At 38.5% G+C, this 21,702-nt stretch overlaps 1 protein-coding gene across 5 annotated transcripts in view; it reads left to right on the top strand.

Moving 5' to 3' along the window:
• The first annotated feature begins 2,472 nt into the window (after positions 1-2,472).
• Positions 2,473-21,702, top strand: part of HGF (hepatocyte growth factor) — a 58,219-nt gene continuing 38,989 nt past the window's right edge. For 3 of the 5 annotated variants that reach the window (XR_009486627.1, XM_059847444.1, XM_059847443.1), the window contains exons 1-4: positions 3,046-3,299; positions 15,185-15,350; positions 20,001-20,113; positions 20,726-20,840. Coding sequence is in view for 4 of the 5 variants with exons in the window: in XM_059847444.1 (XP_059703427.1) it covers positions 3,224-3,299; positions 15,185-15,350; positions 20,001-20,113; positions 20,726-20,840 (470 nt within the window). In the remaining variant the exon portion in view is untranslated. Of the gene's footprint in view, positions 2,784-3,044; positions 3,300-15,184; positions 15,351-20,000; positions 20,114-20,725; positions 20,841-21,702 lie in introns of those variants that run through there. The other 2 variants (XM_059847446.1, XM_059847447.1) reach the window with 2 other exon arrangements.

Genomic DNA, 21,702 nt, shown 5'->3' with positions numbered 1-21,702 from the left:
TCTGTGTTTAATACTAATTACTGCAAGCACTTACTTATTTTATTTGGCTTATTTTCTGGTAGGACTTTACCACAGCGATACCTATACCAGATAAATAAAGAAGTAAAAAGCAAATATTTTGAGCAAAAATGTTGCTTCACATGAAAAATGCTGGTTCATTTAGAAAAGTTTTCTTTTAAGCTAATGGTTACTTAATATTATCTTGTATACATGTAAGGATTGCTGCCCAAACTGTGAATATCTAGCATTTCTGAACAGCAAGTTACATCTGAAAAACAGATTCAGCTGTGGTTATGGTCAGAAAAGAGAATATAAAAATAGCAGTTTCCATGTGTTTGGTCATGTCTGCTTACTTTTCCAACCAAAATAAAGTTTTTTGAAATTTTTTCACTCATGTAGGCAGTCCAGAGCAAATACATCTTGGGTAAAGTGTGCAAGTAACTCTTTTCTTTTAGATAACTTCTACAGAAATGTTATGCTACTTTCCTAATACAGAGCTACACTGATTTGAAAGCCAGGTTATCAGAGCAAGTTTGCAGAGCTGCCAAAAAAAATTAGAAAAAAAAAAATACAAAAAAAACCAACCCAAAAATCCCCACTCTCAGATAAGCCTCAAAAACAGAAATAGATAAAGGATTGATAGGTCCAAAAACATGCCCTCAAAGGTTCAGAAAACATAATATTCTTGCATAAAACCTACTACTTTTGAATCTTGTATTTTAATTTTTAGTTACTCTATGTGTAGGCTGAAACTGTAAACAGAATTCTTCCTGAAAATTTATTGCATGAAAAAAAAAAAATCCTTCATATTGAAAATTCATTTCAAGATAAAACTTGATTGAATTGATAAAATATTATGCTTCCACTGCAAAATATATGAGGCATGGAGATGCAGAAAAAGGCTCATGCTACATTTTGCAGAATATGATGTGGCACCAAAAAGCATTTTCCTTTCACAGATCCAGATGCAAATCATAGTCTTGTCTGCCTACAAACAGAACATCTGAATGTAGAATCTGTAAGATCTTTTCTTTCAAATGTACCTGCTGTCCCTAGCCCTAGAGTCCATGTGTCCTGACTTCTTCTGAGGGGAGATATATAATGGCCTATGTAAAAGGCAGAGGCACCCTCAAGCAGCTCCCCAAAACTGGACAAATAGAGAAGCAGGGCTATGGAGTTACACCTGCCCAGCACAACATCTGCAGCTAAGGAAGCTCATGACCAAGACTTGATTTCTCTTACAGAACTGAGACACATCATGAATAATCCACAAGATTATGTATTAATAATAGGAATCCATATAACAGAATATTTCCTCCATTAGGGAGCACTCCAGACCTTAAGAGACACAAAAACAATCTTCCTAAAATTTAGGAGGAATCTGAATACAGGCCAAATATTCTCCTCAGAGAAGTCAGTGGTAAAACACTCTACTTGACTTTAACAGTGCATGATTCTGTCCACTGCAAAAAATGTCACTCAACACATGCACGGGGAGCAAGTCAAATACATCTGGTTAGCAGAATGTGGATATTTTGGGCTCAGAATGGTGATATGATTATTTTTGTTGCTTTTTGTTTATACTTATGTCTATCTTTGTCAGGGAGAAAAACATAAAACAAAACCTGAGAAAGCCATGTTTTATCAGTTGCAGTGGACAAGGATTCCATGCAAGGTTGTTGGCCAGTGGAATATATGTTCTCTGTTTCTCAGGTAGCACATCTCCAAGAAATTTCTGAAAATTAACTTTTACTCTTGGGAGAATAATGAGGACAGCAAAAAAAAATCAACTAAAACCCCTAGAAATAATGCTCATTCTGCAACAGAAAGTATTTTTTTCACACAAACGTGTTTTTCCTGTAATACCAAATGTTCAAAATATTTTCATAACAGACTGTCTCTCAACTTGCTTTTGTCACCTTACTTTCACTTAGTAAGGCAGTAATTCCTAAATGGAAATTTTAACTTTCACCACTGGGTAAAAGTAACTGGATAAAAAGTCCACTCATATATGTTGGAAATACCTGATTAAAAGTTATTTGTGGATTGGGAAGCAATCTATTTTTTTAAGAATACCTGTTTCACTCATAAATGCTAATCATCAATATGGGCAAAGGAGTCAAGGCTGGGACGGAGACACATTTTTCTGACTCACATGGCATGGGGCCACATGTGGGTCTCTGGTTTTTCGTGGAAAATGGAGGAAAACAGTTTCCGCTGTTGTCACACACTCCTGCCGTAGATGGTAGGTGGGTGCATGGGAGAAAGGAACAGTTTAAATTACAGCAAAACTTTTCCTCAAGTGTTTATTTTTGAACACTTGCATGTCACGAAGGCCGGTCTCATGACTTTAAACAAAACCCAATGTCATTGCTTCCATGAGGTTAAAATGAAGTGCAAGAGAAAAATTACAATGACTTTGCCTGCAACAGAAGGAAGGTCAGGCATCGCTTTGGACTGAAGATTGTCTCCATGGAGCAATGCCAGCAGCTGATACTTGACCTTTAAATTCCCCAGAGCTGCCACAATTTTGAGGAAGTGGCATTTGTCAGATGGCCAAAGAGGGCGATGGAAAGGCCAAGGCTGGTGGCTGGGGGCGGCCATGGGCAGGTCAGTGGAAAGGTGTTTCCTTACAGTGAAATTGTCCGTGTGGTGGGAAAATCCCAGTGAAACGGCAATGGATGGAGCCGCTGCCTGGCCACGAGTCCAAGGGGCAAGTGAAGAAAGCGGGACGTCGTGAAGAGACATGTCTGCGGGGAAGGAGAGGTCTGTCCTGGCTGCAGGTGAGGTGGCAATGGGGACTGGGAGGGAACCATGCCGCAGGAGCCGGCAGCCCCGGGGCAAGAGTTGAGAGACCCGGCCCGGCCCGGCTGCTCCTCCCGAGCTTCCGAGGGACGGAGAGAGAGGCGGGGGGGAAGGAGGGAGGGAGGGATGAGGCGGGGGAAGCCCTCTCCCTGGGATGGTTGAGGGGTGGGAGGGAAGGGAGGCAGCTCCTGAGGAGGGGAGGAGAAGAGGCAGAGAGGGGATGTTGTTAAACAGTTTCTTACCGTAAGAGGGAGTTGAGACCCAGATCTTTCCAGTTAATCACACAACAAACTTAGATCATCGCAATAAAAAGCTCGGCTCACTCTGCCTCCTCGAGTGACCGGCGGTGCACGGGGTCCCTCCGAGGAGCCATCTCCTCTTCTCCTCCCCGCCAGCCGCCGGGGGGGCCGCCAGCACCATGCGGGCCACCCACCTCCTGCCAGCCTTGCTGCTCCACCAGCTGCTGCTGCTGCCCACCGCCATCCCCGCGGCAGGTCAGTTCTTCTATCACTCCGCTAGCGACCCCCGTCCGCTCTCAGCCTCAGCACGGCCCCTCTCCCCCGCCCCGCCGCGGCAGGGAGGGCGCTGGGGCGGCGCGCTGGGCGCTGCCGCAGGTCGCAGGTCCGAGCCCGCAGGTCTGAGGCCGCAGGTGGGGCTGGCAGCGCCTCACCCTGCGTGTCCAGGCGGGTTGGCAGCTCCGCGGAGCCGAGCGGAGCCGGCCGGACGAGCCGCGCTCCGGGCGCGCAGCCCTGAGGGAGGCGGGTCCCGGCCCGGGGGCTGCGGAGGGGCCGCCGCTCCCAGCGCCTGCACCGTGCGGGAGTGGTGCGCGGGGCTCGCTCAGGGCTGGAGAGCTGGAAGGCGGGAGAGAGGGGAAGGAAAATCGCATCATTGCCCAGAGGTGCTCCCGGGCGTTATCAGGACGCGACCGCGTATCCCTAATTTCCAGTGGTAGAATGAATGTTAAATAACAGAAGTTGACAAGGAATACCCAAAGCACGGGATAGTGCATTGCTGAACGGGAATGTCCTTGCTGAAGTTCAGCAGCGTGAGCGTGCTATTTCCAGACTGGAATACTTGTAATTTCATTAGATGTTCCCGCTGAAATCCGGGAGATGGAGGGGGGGCAAGGGACGAACAATAAGTAATCAAGTGCTGGATGCTCTTTAGCTGAATTTCTTTCCTGAAGTGTCCCCCACTGGACTGGTTATCTGAAGAGCCAACTCTGTGCTTTCTATTGGCCCTCTGGGAAGACGTTTAAGGAAAAAAGTTTGTAAAGGTTTCTACAAACCTTTCCTTCCTTCCGGCAACATTGTTAGGGTCAGACCTTTGCACAGACAGAAACAAAGGACAGGCACAATTCAGGGAAAGAATCTGCCAGGAGCAGGCAAAGCAAGGGCAGGGAACTGTGGCAGCTGGGTTCTGGGGCAATATCTGAGGGCGTCGGGCACAGTATGGCAAGGGATGCTGATGGCTTCCAAGACAAAACTGCTTTCTAGTTAAAAAATAAATTCTTTGAAATGGAATTTCAAAGTGGAATGTTTTGTGATCTGAGTGGGCAAGTCAAAAACAGACTGGCAGCATCACGTGCAGTAAAACCTGTTGTTTTCCCCCTGCAAGGAAGAGTATGGTTCTGTAGGATGCTGAACAATCTCATTACAGCTTTTGTGCTCAGTCTGCTCACTGAGGATATTGTTTTTACAGGCATTCTTTAGCAGGTGACACAGAGATACAGACACTATGATACTGTACTTTTCTGAACTCCTTTTCCATGTACATTGGAATTTCCATTTTTTGGATGTTCAGCTTCTCTGAAAAGTGATGATATGAGCTGGTTAGGAATTTTCTGAGAAAATGTTTTGGATTTCTTTTACTGGAAAATGCTGACACATCAAAACTTTTCACAAAAATAATTCCTGTTAAAGAGAAACTTTCCTTGGTTTGTTTCCCTCAAATCAAATAGCAGAGAAGTATGCAGCAGGAGACATTGCCAATAGCTTGTAATTTGCAACAGTGGTAACCTGCTGTTGAGAAACCCTCACCTATGACAGAAGCTCATCAACTGATGGGCTAGTTAGGAAAAAAAAAAAGCAAAATAAACACTGCAGACAGTTACACACACACACACACACACACACACACACACACACACACACTTACTTTATTCCATGGGCCAAAGGTACTCAACTATATAGCCAAGGTCATAATGTTAGGTCATGCTTTGCTCTCCTGGTAAATCAGGGTGCTTTTCTTGAGTGAGAGAAAGTCCTTGTTGTCCCTGACTGTCAGCTCTTAGTGCTGATCTGTAGTTTACCAACTTCAGTGAATGTTGGATCTGCTTAATACTTTGAGAGGGAGACTGAGAGACACCTTCTGTGCTGCATGCATCAGTACTGGGCTGATGAATAGGGTTGTGCCTTAACCAATGGGCTCTCCAGTTTGGGGGTGAATGGTTCACCTGGATGAGGGGAAAAATTAGATTTCCAAAACTTCAGAGTTTTTTGGAGTAGGACTTGTTTTCTGACCAGCTCTCATGGTGACAGTTTCTTGACAACCTGCCTTTCTTAATTTTCCTCCCCCATCTTCCTTAATATTAATTAATCCTGTTGTTTGCCTTATTGGCAAGGAAGAGGACTCTTAGCACATGCTGCCATTTTGCTTACCTTGTTTTTGAAAATTCATGAACTTCAAAAGAAGTGTCTGTATATTTACACTGTAGGCAAGGGAAAGTTGTGTTACTTCTTTATGAAAGTACAAATTTCTGGAGCATTTCTGTAAATGATTGCTTTGTAAATATATATGCTGTCTTTGTTTGGGATGTTGGATCCTTTTTACTGGGATTTTTTAAAGAAAGATTAGGATTTGCCTACATAGGATTATTTTCAGATATGAAAAACAAGCTAAATTATGAAAACGGAATTAAAACATGAGAAGTCTTTTGCCAATGCACGTCCATACTTCTAGTGCTGTTCTGTCAAATCTGATTTCAAATGTACATAATGGTGAATTTAGTTTCTTCTGTGAACAAATATTCTGGGTTTGTAATCCCATGCCCTAAATTCTGTGCAAAGACAATGTCCTGTGTAACAGAAATTGCTGACTAACACAGTTGGGTTATATTAAGGGGTAAAGAAAAAGGAGGGTGAAGAAAACACAAGAAATTTAAATGTCAGCAAGCTGTCTACGCTATCACTTTCTGAGTTCTTTTTTAATATATAAAAGATAAGACTGAGATTGATGAAAGATAAATGTGCGTGGTTCCTATAGACTGCTTGCCTAGTCATTATCAATATCCTGTAAGTCTCTGTCACTTACACAAAGACATTAATCTGTAGATAATAACTTTATCAAGGAGTTTTCTTTCTTGATCAAATATTCTTATTATTCAGTATTCTTGGGAAGAATCTCTTTAATAATGTTCATCTAGTGAAACTAAAAATGACTCTTTAATCAAAGCAACAAGTAGATTGGCATGTTGGAAAAGAGTGAATGTTGAAGATTTATTTAAATTAAAGATACATTTTTCTGTGAGAAGACTGTCAGCCAAGTGTGTTTATTCAAATTTATTTAAAGCACATTCTGTAGTTTGGATGATCTGAAGAAGTTGCTAATGAAGATGTGGGAGTTGCTCTTAGTTCCTATATATATTATCACTTAAAGAAAAAAAAATCAAATCCCATAGCCATAATCAATTTTTGAATGTTGTGTATTCCTGTGGTCTGCATAGCTAAGTATATTTTTAAAAATTAATGTGATTTATACTTTCCTATCCCAGCTGTAGATAATCATTATACTATATACTGTCAACAAAGTGAAATGAAACTGTGCCAGTTGGAAGAGTGTATTCCTTCTGTTTAATGGAATCCTTTTGGTACTCAGTGCCAGGGGCTGCTTGTTTTGCTCTCACATGTAATACAGCACTTACCCTGCTTAACAGATTTTCTGTTTCTATTAATGCCATTTTCATAAGCAACATAGCAGGAGAATATAGAGTTGAAAGACATGAGATTAAAATGTTGCGTAAAACTGGAAAATTGACCACTGAAGTCAAGGAAAGGAAAGCCTCTTATTGGAGGAGCTCATCTGTCATTATTGTAATACTTCAACTGAGGCCAGGGTTGGAAGGGAAATGTTCAGTCTCCCTCAGAGAGCAGAATATCTCCCTTTTGGATCTTTATGCAGAACATTAGTTTGCCACTTAAGCATTTCAGACTTTTCCAAGGATGTTTAAAACCAGGATAACTGGGCCTCTTTTTGAGTAAAAGCATGATTTGGAGAAAAAAGACATTGCCCTGAATGTTTTACAATTACTTGTACTGGATGAGTGTTGGAATTTCACTTTCTCCCCATCAGCATTAAGATGGGGTGGAATGGCAGAGGCTGGAAGGCAACACAGAGGTGAGAATGGATTGATCATGGAGGTGAGAAAGGATTGTTCTCCATGCTTACTTGGGAAGCAAGTAGGAAAACTGCCAAAATGCAAGCAACATTAGAACCTTGCTGTGGGGAAAGTATGGCAGCTAAAAAACCTGGGAAGAAGGGGTGAGGACATCCTCACTGTTACCCCATCTTCTCCTGTCAGTTTTTGTGGCAGTGCTTTGAGGGTTTAGAGCTGTTCTCGAAAGCACTTAGTACCTACATGCAAAGAGCACTCTGGTGAAGCAGAGCTGGGAATGTGCTTCAGATTAGTCAAACGTGTTGGCAAAACCTAGCTGTAGTTTTCAGTGGCTTGTGGGCCTCCACCCATGTGCTGTCTGATGAGCCCAGCCGTGCCTGGCAGTCCTCGGTGCTGCTGGCCCAGCTGGGGACTGGCTGCTCCCTCTGTCCCCCCTCAGCTCCAGCTTTTCCTATGACTCTCTTGCCTTGGCCAGCAGCACTATTTTTATGTATACAACATGAAGCAAGGCTCTCATCACTCCTCACAGGGGCTATTTTGCTGCCCTCAGCCATCTGTCATTCTTTCTTTTGCCCAATCCCTGCCCTGTCTACTTGTGCTTTTCTCCTTGCCCCTTGCTGCATGCCTGGAATTCCGGTTGGCAGGGACACCATCACAAAGGAAGGGCACAACATGCTGGGTGCCTCAAAGGTGCTTGTAAAGATTGTGGAATGCAATGAAAAGTGGTGGGTATTTAATACTTGTGCACAATGTGTAAGAGGACAAATCTTACAAGGGAAAATCCTCTCAGTCATTTAGCCAGAGGTTAGATACAGTAAGTCAGAGTACAAACTGCTGCACATTTGTTTCTGCCAGTGGGTCCCAGCATCCTGCTGAGCAGATAACCTTTTCTTGGAAGGAAAAGATCTGTCCATTTGCACTACCATCCAATTTTAGAACATACTGTCAGTTGTTAGCGTTATCCTTAGCTCTTTGAGTTTTCATGCTGACCATAGGAGTGAATCCCAAAGGCAGGACTTAGCACAAACATGAAGTTGGGTTCCCAGTTACATGGCAGTCTTTGCAGTTGCTAATAAGGGGGTGTGGGTGTGTGGTGTGAGTGGTAACATAAAGCCAAAAAGAATTATCTTTTTGCATTTCCTGAATCTGCTCAACTAGACTGAGAGCCAATGTAGAAATACGGAAATCATTATCTATTATATATAGATATTGTATGGATAGTTATATATATTTCAAACTACTTTCTAAAAATCATGAGATTTTTTTCCCCATAAGGCTCTTGTGCCAAGAAAATAAATGTCAGAAGTTAAAATATTCACATCATCCTCCAGGTACTTCTGAGAAACTGTTTAGTTTTGACAAGCTAGAGATGCCTCCTTGGACAGCTGCTTTTATTTTGGTGACTTTCCATCTATACAGCTGACAGCAGATTTTCTGGGTATGGTTGGTAAACTTCTTTTACGCCAAATTATTGTCTTACATAAATAACCGCATTAAACTTAATCTGACATTTTAAGTTTATCCAATCTACAAAGTTGTTTTCTTGGGCACAACTCAGATTGTTATTGTTCCAGTTTCTCATTATGTTGGTCTGCCTTTCTTCCTTTTTTTTTCTTTTTCTTTTCCCCCCAAACAAGAAGTCATTTGGAAAAGGTGTTCACTTTTTGCATTCTAGCCAGGAATCTGGATATTTCTGATACTGAAACAGGCAGAAGGAGAAGTCAAAGTAAATGAAAGTAAGTTAAAAGTGTTGGGCACTAATTCTTTTTGTCAGAGTGACTCTGTTATGACTTGATTTGAGACAAAATTGCCCTCAGTGTATTTATTGAAAAAGTGCTTTCAAATGGTTCACACAGATTACAATACTGTGATGACCCGATTAATGATGTTAGGATCAACATTCATCTTCACCATCTTTTCTTTTATTTCTGTGACCACACTGTTAACTTAGGCATGTTGTATCCAAAAGCATTTAGTAACATCTACTGTCACCATCTGGTGAAGATTTGGTTTGTTTGTTTTTTCTTTTTTTCTTGATGAAACCAGTATATTTATGCTATCATACTGAGGAACACATACAGTTTAGCCTTGATGTTTTATATCCTTTAGGAAGCATTGTCTTGGAAATACTTTATTGAATATAATTAAAACTATCCTTTCTATCATATTGTATAGACAAGGTAAACACCTCACAGTATTTGCATACTGGTTTCAAGCCATATATGATGAGAACTGTTGCTTTTTGTCAGACCCCACTTACTGATTTTTTCTTGTTACACAAGTTCTGCCAAATTCTGTTTTAGGCACATACAACATACTTTGTTGTTAATTTTCTTATTAAATTGTCAATGTTTATATTGAGATAAGCATTCTGCTTTGATATATCTGACACTGTGATAATTCATTGTTTTGCAGATTTTTTCTTTGCACTTTTTTTTTCCCATTCAGAAATTATGAATATAAGTTACCATGCGTTTTTTGTCAAGTATGGTGTCCCCTGATAAAATGTTTCAGATGTCTACTGTATTGAACTGTGCTTTCCTACATTTATTTCAGGTGTGTTTAAAGTTTTTTTTTTTTTTTTTTTTTTTTTTTTTAATTAAAAGTCTTTCATATGATGGTAGATTTCTGATTTCCCTCACCCCCGTGCCCAAGTTTTAAATCACATGATATTCCTCTCTTTTTTTTTTTTCCTAGCTCATTGGGAAAATCTAGTTTTCTTTATCTTGCAGTGATGATTGTGTTTGCAAAGTTAAATTCATAACTAATCTCATTTTAGCATTCTGACCTGGTTATCAATTATAACACAAATAAGTCAATCTCTAATTAGTCTATCTGTTAACTGCTCAAGGTCAAGTGGTTTAATTTCATTACAAACGTGATGCACAATATTAAACAGAGATCTAATATGCCAGTTGATACTAACAACAGTGCCTATGTCTGGTTTTTATTTCTGAAATAATTGTGTCACTTTATATGATCATTTTTCTTCACTGGAATATATTTTGAATCATCAGCTTCTCTGTGCTTCCTGCACAGCTTGTGGACAATTTCCCTATTTTAAATACTTCTCCTCCTCTCATGCTAGTTTGTACTTCGTTCTCCATTTGGAAGGACTGCAGTTGATTCCTGCAGTTCTCTGACAGCATCTGATAGTCTAAGGAATTCAGGTATCTTAATTATCTTTATTTTCCCATAGATTGAGTTTATTTCTGACATCTGACAAACAAAGAACAGTGATGCTTTTAGATGAGTGTTTATATTCTTAAAAAACTGGAAGTTATAAAAGGTCCCCACACGGTTGAAACTTTAGCTCAACAAAAGAAATAAATATTAAAATGCTCAAGTTCTGTAAGTCTAAACAAACAGAAAAGGGGAATAAAACTCAATCACAAAGAACCAAGTTTTTTTTAAGAATCTCAATTAAAACATAAGCATTTAATTTATATTTATTTATCTTCCCATTTGGAAAACCTGTTGTTAAGTTTGGATGGTTTTGTTCTGTATAACAAAGTGGGATGCAAAATCAAAAAGAAACAAAAGGAGTAAGTTTTACATTATCAGGAGACTTCAAGATGTGTTTCTTCAAAAAAGTACCAACTTTTGCATAGACTAGAGGGAAATTTGGAAACCCTGGAAGCTGACATGCTGAGTGCATCATAACTGGTATTTAATAAAAGTTTTCTAGAGTCTGTAAGAAGTCCATAGAAGTAGAGATTTTTCCAGGGGAAGCAGCCAGTATGCTCCAGTTGAGCTCTGTAAGACTTTGCAGCCTAAAACGTACATCTTTATTAGAAAAAGCTGGAGTGGTGGAGGAAGGAGAAAGGGATTACCAATGAAGCAGATAAATGCAAGTAATCTCCTTAGAAAGTTTTGCTGTAGATAACACAAGTAATGTTTTGATCTCATTGTAATGAGCAAAGGTGGTCTTTGGGCCCTATGGAACCCTGTGTGTGATTTTGATTACCACAAAAACAGTCTTTTATTTGCTGTAGTAGGCTTTTTACTACTAAGTAGATAATGCAAAACCAAATATTTTTTGTCATCAGACTAAGACCTGAGGGTGTAAAATGTGAATTGCTTTGGTGTTTGAACTCAAAAAACCTGAAACTACTGAATTTCTATACTCTCATATAGCTCAGTATCAGACCAATTTTGTTCTGCAAGTTGTAAGTTGTAATTTGAGATACAGAACATAATCAAGTAGTTACAGAACTGAGTGATATGGTGGTTTGGGAGCCCAAAGCCCTTTTTTGGTGTGGGACACCAGGCCAGAAGGGAAAAAGAAGCTATACTGCTGTCATTTTTCTATCAGCCCAGTGATTACAGAATACCTGGAGAGAAAAAGAGATCAAAATAAAAATACCTTTGCTGATTCAAACCAGATTCTCTTGTTAATCAAGAAGCTGTCTTTCTATGGTATTGCATACTGTGGCCTCCATTGCTCACAGTTTTCTGTGTTAATGGTTCTGTTTTGTGTTAAGATAATTAAAATAAAAGTTAAGCAGGTTCTAGAACACAGGCACTGGAACTGGCTGGTGAGTTTTCTTACAAAAATGCTGTAGAATGTCAGTTTTCTTTATCTCTGATTGTTGAGATTATTTGACGTGGACTGGAACTGCTGCAAGAAAAGGTACTGTTGGAAATCTTTCCTCCAGGTGCTCTATAGCAGTCTCAGTCAATGATTCTTGTCTGAGAAGACTGTACAGAAACCTCATTTGAAAATCTAGTGAGGGAACTGAAAGGTGAGTTCTTGTAGCTCTAAGGTAAATGTCTTTCCCTGTGAGGTACCTCTTTTCTTAAGTAAATCTTTAAAGTCTTTTATGAAAATGGGAATTCCAGCCCGGAGACTCTGGAAACCCCTTTTGAGATTATGGAGCACTTGTCCAATGCTGCATCCTACTAGAGCAGATGTGTCAGTTCCCATTTCCTTGGGCATTGACTGAGCTCTTCTCTTTTTGGTTCAACTTCATGTTAAGAAACAGAAAAAGGCACCATCCTCACCTTTTTAAGATTTTTTTTTTAAAGTTGACTGAAGAAATATTTTTAGTTAGTGGTTGTTTCTGTTGAACAAAAAAATGTTGGTTCACATTTGACTGGATTCCATTGTGTTTGAATCAGCTGCTAATATTTTCAAATTTAAGTGGAATGTCACACTTCCTTGGTAATGTGATATGAAACTACAGGAAACATCAGAGGACATGGCCCACAAAATAAGCTTAAATCCTGATTAATCAGAGTTTGAAAAATTGAAATGAATGGCAATCACAAATTAGTTTCATTGGATGCATACTGCATACTAACCTTAAAGGTGGAGCATGCCTTAGACACTGTCTGAGTTAACTTTTTATTAATAAAGGCACCTGATTTGACACAAAAAGAATATTGTTTTTATATGTTTTGTTGGGAGAATTGTTAAAGTAGTGCTTTGCATTATTCTGATGTTTCTAACAGTCACACCACAGATGCACTTGGCCCTTTGCCTCTTGGATTATAGGCAAGACATAGAATGTTGTTGTTTGAAAGCTAAACTAAATCAGGCTGTTATGAATTGCTAAATGCAAGATCAAACCCATAATCCTCTTTGGACAACTGCTAGGAAAAGAAGGACAAAAAGAAGAAGCAGAACTCTGTACCATATTTTTCAGGCAGAACAGAATTTCTTGATTGTTTAAATCATATTCTTGCATGCTGGCTGGTTAGTTTAAGAAGCTGTTATCTTGGGAATTAAGATAATGACACTTATCAGTAGATGGGAAATGTTAGTATCAGGAACTGAAAGAAAACACTTTGATATTTCTCTACAGATTCTTAACCACCATTTGACATAAAAGTCTTGGCTGAGACAACATAAAACTAACAAGTATGTCTTGTAAGATAATAGATTGAGAAATACACCACAAAAGCTTTATGGAAGATTTGTTTTTCTGTGATTGACTTAAGGGGTAATTACCATCATTTTTGGAGCACTTTGTTTCTATCACAGGTAAAACAAAAACAAAAACAACAACAACAACAACAAAAAGCAGCAGCTTCAATCGTTTTCAGTAAGAGGTTCAGGATCCTTAGGATGAGAACATTACCATAATATTTCTCCAAGCAGTGATTCATTTTGGGTGTGCATGTGCACTGCACATATAGAAGGCTGAAAATGCTTAAGTGAGTTTATAGGGGTCCCTAACACAACACCAAAATCATGAGCATTGAAGTATTTGATCAAAATCTTTTTCATATAATAATAAATATTATTATTATTATTATTATATTTAAAGGTAAATAGATTATTTTTTCTTTTTTTTTGTGATTGGGATTAAAATTGTGAGTTGTTTGATGCTGGCGAGCAACATAGTTTACTTTCATTTGTTCAAAAAGAGAGAAAGGAAAATAGGGTGAAGAATATTTTATAAGGATGTTGTTGCAGAGCTTTTCTGCTCCTTTGTTTTTCTTCTTTTTTTAAAAGCTGAAGATTGATGAGGTCTAATGAAGATGTCTTTGTGATATTTCTAGATGTTTTAGGGATAACTCACCACTGAGAGGTGTGGTTTAGCTGAATCCAGTGCAAATGTGAACTCAGTGATCAGGATGGAAGCTCTGCAAAGGGGATACTCCTTAGCTCTCTTTGGGTCTCCAGCACGTGGAGCTGGGAGTAACTCCTCCAGAGCCTCAGCTATTGTAATTTACAGTTATTCTGGGCTTCTGCAGAGTGCACCAAGCAAAACTTTACTGGCCTAAGTGCACTCTGCATGTGCCTGAGGATCTATTCAGAGCACTAGGCTGAGGTTTTATCTATTGGAAAACCTCTGGCAAAATTTAATAAATTGAACCTGAGCATTTGTGTTCTATTATTGTTGCAGAGTCTGTGGAGAAAAATGAAAGGACAGCTGTAAATACAGTTACATGGAAAGAAGTTACGGAAAATACTATTATCTGTAAACTAAGGAGGAATTTATTCACCTGACCTTATGTGGATAAGCCATCTAATCCAAAAAGATCATCTGGGATCACTGAGTGAAATAGGAGAAATAGATCCACAGGGCAATTTATTCTCCCTCTGTTGCTCATCTGACAGAATAGGGACAGTTAGTCTCCAGATGTACTCATCTGTCTTCAGAGACAATGGAATAGACTGGTTTTCATGGAATGCAAAGCAGAAATGGTAGACTGGTTTTCATGGAATGCAAAGCGAAAATAAAAATAAATATTGGGAAAATTCTGTAATTTTCTTGCAGATATCAAAGACTTTTCCACTTGCACTTTAGCCAAACATCTTTAGCCAATCTTCCTCCCTTCATTTGATACCTCTTCCTCTGGACTTTTCAATAGAGACATGGAAACAAGATCATTGTGTTCATTTTTGCAGGAATCTTTGGAACACTGCATACTATGCTATGGCCTCTGTTTGACCTTATAATCTTTTCTGTGGGCTAAAAACTCTAGTTCAGTCTCACTTAGACTGGGCACAACGCTCACACTGAGACTTCACTGGAGCAGTGAGATGATTACTTTGTGTCACTTCCAGAATCCATTTCTTTCACAATTTGTGATAAGTGTATTGTTTTTAGAACTGCTTTTTTGCATTCAGCAAGTGATGTTATTTTTTACTTGAGCTTTTCATGGAAATATTTACAAGATCTCAGATAATTATTAGGCATATTTTGCAGGTTCTGAAAAAAATTAACAAAGGATGAGAACTTTTCCTTTTACCTTTTTACAGCATTATGCACATCTTATTTGAAACTGGTTTTGCTACATTTCCTACTATTTTGGTTTTAAAAATGGAATTAATTGTCTAAAATAATCAATTCTTCTTGAGTATATGCTTATACCCTATTTTTGTGAGATTATCTAAGCTTTAGTTTCTGGAGATGTTATAATTCCTAGAAAAAGTTATCCGTATCTAATGCCATCCTTAATCTCAGCATTCTTCTGAAGAATATTTTATTTTGTTGTGGTTTTTTTCTTCATATTCTTCACTTCTTTTTTTAGAGGGCAAAGGCAAAAAGAGAAATCCTCTTCATGACTTCAAAAAAACAGGAGAGTTGATGCTCATTAAAGTAAACAAGACACTGGAAGTAAAAACGAAGCTGTTAAATACCACAGAGCAATGTGCAAAGAGATGCAGTAGGAACAAGGGCCTTTCCTTCACTTGCAAGTAAGTTATGTATCTTTTTGGTTTGGGTTTTTTTTCCCTAAGGAAACAGGTATAACAGTCTTTGATCAAAGGTCTCTGTCATCGATGGTAGCTTGTACCAAGAACAACCTAAAGATTGTGTTTTTGATTTCAGTGACCTTGCTCTACCTGTCCAGAGAGTTTCAGTCTGAGGCTTTATCTGAGTTGTCTGTCTTCTTAGCTTGTCCAATCTGTAATCTTCTCCATAACATAGCTGACAAAATGTACTCATGTTAAGATGCTGATGACTTGGGCTGCAATGTAGTATTAGGTGAACATTTCTGAGATTTTTGTCTCTTATAAAATGGTTATTGTCACACATCACAGCTGCAGTGTTTCAGCACCACTTCAGACTGTCTTCTGTCGTCATTCTTTGCTCATTACTCCTGCTGAAATCAGTGAGATCCTCACACATGGAACACAGACACATGCCCTGCTGAAGTTCACTGGCAAGTACTGCGAATCTGATACAATGGAATCAAACCTGGGCTGTGGATAGCTATCCTCCAGCATCTGCTGTCTCTTAGAAACACAGCATGCAGCTGATCACTTGTTTGCCTTCTACATAGTCTCTACTATTTTTTGGAACAAATCACTATCATTTATCTGACGTATTCGACTTACATGATCCCCCTGGCCTCTCTTAGTCTAGACCTTTAGCAATCAATGAAAGGCATTGCAGAGGATCTTGGAGAGAGTGGATGACTTCTGTACTGGTGAGTACTGGCCTAAATGTGAGCCTGAACTTGAAACATAAAACGGTTTTGACAATTGGTACAAATGGAAGCTGGATGAAATGTGGCAACAAATATTCTTCCTTGGGAGAAAAGGTTCTAAACTGTGATTAAATTCTTCTGTAAGCCTTTAATTCCATTGTTGCAAGTTCTCATTTGTATCATTCTCTATTTATATGTGTAAATAATGAGTAGAGTTAACTTTTTTCAGATAGAAAATATTTTCCAGGCACTGATACTTTTCACCTGGTACAAGCCACGCCTTTCCCTATCAGCAGGGCTTCCACTGATTTCATTGCCAAAAGGATCAGGCTGTTTTCAATACAGCAAGACATCCTTGAGTTCTGATGAGCAGCAGCAAGGAGTGTGGCAAAATTAAGTATCACAACATAAAACAAATTCTTAATAACTCCAAGAAAACAACAATCTTATATTCTAGCATCAGTTTGGTAAAACTGTCTCAAAGCACTTGTAGTTGCTCCAGATGCTATCTTTTGTGTTCTGAAAATAAAAAGCAAGTTAATATATGTGTCTAGTATCTTTTGTAATAAAATTAATTTAGAGTCTCTCTGAATTTTTAAAATGTTTTCATGTTTTGTAGCTGGTTTTTTGTGTTTTTTTTTTCTCAGTGTCTGATGGATATCTTAGGGAGCAGTTGCTCCTTTAATGAATCAATGCAACAACATAAAGGAGACATGAGGGACTTTGAGAGTAGAGCTTGGAAAAGCCCTGCTCACAGATAACAGAATGGCAATCTGTCATGCAATTACGTTGCACTGAATCTGGAGAAGAATTCCAGATCCTGATTACTTACTCTCTGAATTCTTGTTTTCCCTGGTGGGCTTTTAGCAGGGAAGGTGCTAAAAACCTGCTTTCACAGTAGAGGTGTAGGTGATGAGGTCTTGCCTGTGCTACCATTATGCACACAGTGCATGGGATTTTCTTTGCAGGGATCTCAGAACATTCTTGTGGTTTCCCTTTTGGCCCCATATGGATCCTTTTGTAGTGTGAACTGTTCTTTGATGCTACTGTAAACACACATTTTACATGTGTTCTCTTTTAAAGGATCCAGTGTTTACTAATGTTTGCCTTTTATTCCTAGGATCCCAGTCTTTAACTTCATACCACTACATGGTTATTACAAGGTGAAATTTGTTGCCAACTTAAATGAAGACCAATTTGCTTCCTGCCTGCTGTGGGAGTTTTCTAAAATAAGAAGTAACACAAAATGACATTTTAAATGCTTGAAATATGAGACTTGAAATTTCCTATGTTTATTTTCGTGGCTTGATTCTTATGCTCCACATCTATGCAGCAGTTCTCCATCACTTTGGTCACAGCATTGATATTTTATTTTCTGTATATAACCTTTATGTAAGAGTTAAAAATGGAATTTCTTTGTAACATAATTGTGACCGTAGGACTGTGAGCAACAACATCTGTGCCTGTGCACTGTGACAGTCACAAGCAGGAACAGTGTTAGGTTTCTTTTTTGCCAGAAAGTGGTAAAAGTAGCAGATTTCAGGTGCTACAGACTTGTAAAGGGTCAGGTACTCCTTATTTGCTGGAGGCAGGGGAGAAATTGAGATGACTTTCTATTTCTTCATTATAACTTTCTGTGTCACATGAAAGTAAATTTTGAGTATTTTATTGTTTAATCATTAATCCTAATGGTTTTAACTCTTAACACTTTTTTGGTGAAGCTAATATATGTAACTTTTGAGAACAGATACTTCTTCTATTCCCTTTGCTGTCATGCTTGCACAGATATTGTTCATTTCCAGCTGAGTTACTAGATCCTAGATAAGGATCTAGACTTGTTTCTTTTTCATAACATTATTCCTGAAATTCTCCATCAAGAACTCCTGAGATTCACTTACACTGTGTTTTTGACTTCATAAATCTCTGAGCCTTTTTCTGCCTTCCCTATCAATTTTATTAAGCTGCTGCTGCTGCTGCTGCTAAACTATTCTATTCCTTTATTTTACCACCCTTAGCAATCCATTACTCCCTCTGTTTTTCTACATCATCCTTGGAGTTTTTCTCAAAACAATTCCTATGGATGAAAAAAAAAAAATCAATAATTACTCTTTTATTTACTATACAGGTGACTTTTGCAGGTGTGTCCATTCCTTACCTGCAAAGTTGTCACTGTCTTATCCTTTGTTATCTGCTCAGAGTGTCTGTATTTACCCAGGAAGAGATTTCAGTATAGACCACAAAATTTCAGCACCTGCAAGAAAATCTACAGACTACCTCAGTACAAGGAGAAACCAAAAAAAAAATTGTTGTGTTCGGCAGTATCAGTAAAAGAAAGTCCAAGAATTTGCTGAAATATGTTGACTTTGGAGGTATAAAAACCCTCCAGATTTGGGTCCAAGAAAAGATTGTTACAAACTTTTATGTGCAGAACTGGTTGAAGCCAAACTGGAAAGAAACCAAAAGGCAACTGAAAGGCAAAAACTGAAAGAATAGTTTGTAAACAGTGTGTTCTGCATTCCCACTTTAGGAGGGAGGAGCAGAAACGAGAATGTAATTGGAAAGGCAGGAAAGGTCAAGGATATTTTTGTGAGTGATGGAGTTAGAGGCACTTGGATATGCTAAAATTTGAGAATCAGCCAGAAGAGAACAGAAGGCTGCACAAGGGCAGAGGGATGAAGGTTAGCAGGTTGGAAACATTTGGAGTCAACAGAGTAGAGAGAGCAGTTGGATGAAAAATCTGTTTGGTGATGGAAACGATAATGAAGAAGATGTTTGAAAGAGAGAAGACTGGGGAGATTGGATAGGATCTTGTAGCATTTTTAACTGAAGCCAGCAAGATCTCACGCAGAAATCTTGTATGGTGAATTAAATAAAGAGCAAGGAACTTTTTGTTGAAGGACACAATGCTGAAGAATATGGCATAGCCGAAGTATGGATGAAGTGTAAGAAATCTGAGTGATATTATCAAGTAGTGTTAAAATGCCTTCTCAGATCAGACTGAAATATCTCAGAAGGTATGGGATGAGTGACAAAAATGTAGATTTTTTGGTAGAGGAAAAAATGTCAGTTATTTGTTATTTGGTTCAAATGAAAAATTAAAGAAAAAAGTTACCCCTTCCAAGGCGGTCAATTGTGGTTTTAAAATCCTTTAAAATATTTTACCTATAGTTAAAAACTATCCTTTCAAAACTGCTATAGGAGAAAACAGTCTGCATTTTTCATTTCAAGTATTGAAAGAAAGTGTTTTTACTCTCTGGCTTTGTTTGTCTTTCTTGCTGTCCCCCATATCCAGTCAATTCAGTGCACATTGTACTCACTCCTAGAAAGCAGTTAAAAATAAGAGAAAAAAAAATGAAGACAAAAGTGAGCAAGGAAAAATTCTAGGTACACCATCACAGTTTATTTTATTAATAAAAATATAATTAAAATAATCTTGTTTTTAAACAGCTCTTTTGTTTTAGGAAAGAAACAGATTCCTTGTGCTTGAATTTTCCTCAATCCATCAGTGTGAGATACTTAACTATATCAAAGGCATATTGTAAGGCTAGCAAAGATGATGTTTGAGTCTTCACAGTTGTTTTTTCTTTTTTTTCCCGGGGAGCAACATAACTGAGGACACAAATGCTGTCTCAGTCACATTTATCTAAGTTTTAAAATAAAGATCTTTAATGACAAGGAAACTCTTAGATTAGTGTGAACAACCAAACTGGTATTTAATGTAATGACCACATCAATTTAATTTCTTTGTTTCTTTGCTCTTGTCAGCACAGTTGTGGGTTTAAATAGTAATTTGGACTGTTTCTCTGACTTTCCCAGTAAAAATAAATCTGATGTCATTGCATGCTCCTTGGCAGGCCATGTGTCATTATTATAAACCACACAGAGATTTTTTTTCTCATCCAGATTTTCTTTGCAGGGCCTTTGCTTATGACAGAGTTACAAAACGGTGCCATTGGTTATCCTTCAACAGCTTGACAAATGGTGTGAGAAAGAAGCAAGACCATGCGTTTGATCTGTATGAAAAGAAGGGTAACTGATTTATTTACTGATTTTGTTTTCCCAGCTAGGGAGGGGAAAAAAAAACCCTGAGGTCAGTCAGTGATTTTTTGGCTGTAGAAACATCCTGGACATGGTGCTTTCCTGAATTTTGAAAGCTGCATCCTACAGTTTTATGTACACATATCTTGAGTTTAGTTTGCTGTCATGCAAATTTGTCTACATACTTGCTGTTGGTCAATTTTCTAATCTACATGTTTGCCTACTGTCATATATACTAGTTTCCGATTTGTACTTCAGTTTACTACTGAGCAGCTCAGTATGAGCTTGTATGAGTTACCATTTATTACTTAATATTGTTCTTTTGTACCTCATCAATGAGTGGGATACCTAAGTCCTCAGACATGGAGTTTTTTTCAATCAGATACATTGGAAACGTTTCCAGGATTTTTTTTTCGGAGTCAGATAGTGGTCAATATTTGGAAAAAATAAAAAGATAGGCATGTATGTCAATAAATAAACAGTATTTTCAAGAATTAAGTAGGTGTGGTAATAAATATATTATTTTATGTGAAAGCAGAAGATGAGCTTTAATTTTTCATACATTAACCAAATCCCTCATTTTCTTCTCTTTTATTTCAATAGATTATGTCAGAAATTGTATCATTGGAAAAGGAGCAGACTATAAAGGAACAATATCTGTTACAAAAAGTGGTATCCAGTGTCAGGCCTGGAATTCAATGATCCCCCATGAGCACAGGTAAGAGTTCAGGAGCAGAGACAATGGAAATAGTGCCCAGACAGCTTCCATAAAGCATAAGAATTTATGGGAAAACTAACCTTAGACAACAAAATCTCTTAAGTATATTCCTGCCTTTCTCCAAGAGATGCCATTCTCCAGATCCCAGAAAATCCTTATCTAGGACTTTCTGCAAAAAGTTCTCTCCTAATGCCAGTCTGTGTGTCTGTATCTCTTTCTTTCCTGTGTTGGGGGTTCTTTTTAGGTGTTTATATCCTTTTGATCTCTTAGCTATTGGCAGAAACAAAACATCTGCATTATTTCAGCCCAGGGTCTGAAAGTTCATCTCTGTTTTCTAATTCCCAAGGAATGAGCAAAACAACATTATTATGAAGCAGGGGATAGTAGAGCACCTATTTGCTTAGTGTATAATTTGTTGGTATATTTTGCATAGTTACTGTCAATTCTCTGTTATTTATGAAATATGTTAAACTCTATAGAGCACTTAGGCCAGGCAACAAATCCATGGAAAGCACTGAGGCTTTGAAATCCTTCCCTTCATATTATACAAGTTAAGACTGAGGGAGCATGTACAGGACTTATCTTTTCAGAGTAGGCTCTGATACAGTAAGAAACTGAGGCCAAACTTACACCTTGAGAGTAAATCTAGTTGAACTCTATTGGCTAAGGAAAAAGAGAAGAAAGCCAAAACCTGAAGCCAGTAAGAGTAATGGTAAAAACAGATTCATCCCCAACAAATGTTCCCGGAAACCAGTTAAAAGGACTAAAAAGTACTGGTCTACTCTTTAACCACTTCTCTTTCAACCTTTTTGTACTGGCTTTAACCATGTAGATAATAAAACTGCAAGAGCCAAAGCCAAAA

Source organism: Haemorhous mexicanus, chromosome 5 (assembly GCF_027477595.1).
Source record: "Haemorhous mexicanus isolate bHaeMex1 chromosome 5, bHaeMex1.pri, whole genome shotgun sequence".
Lineage (NCBI taxonomy): Eukaryota > Metazoa > Chordata > Aves > Passeriformes > Fringillidae > Haemorhous > Haemorhous mexicanus.
Note: the sequence above shows the minus strand (reverse complement) of the source record. Positions and strands in the feature narration are given on the sequence as shown.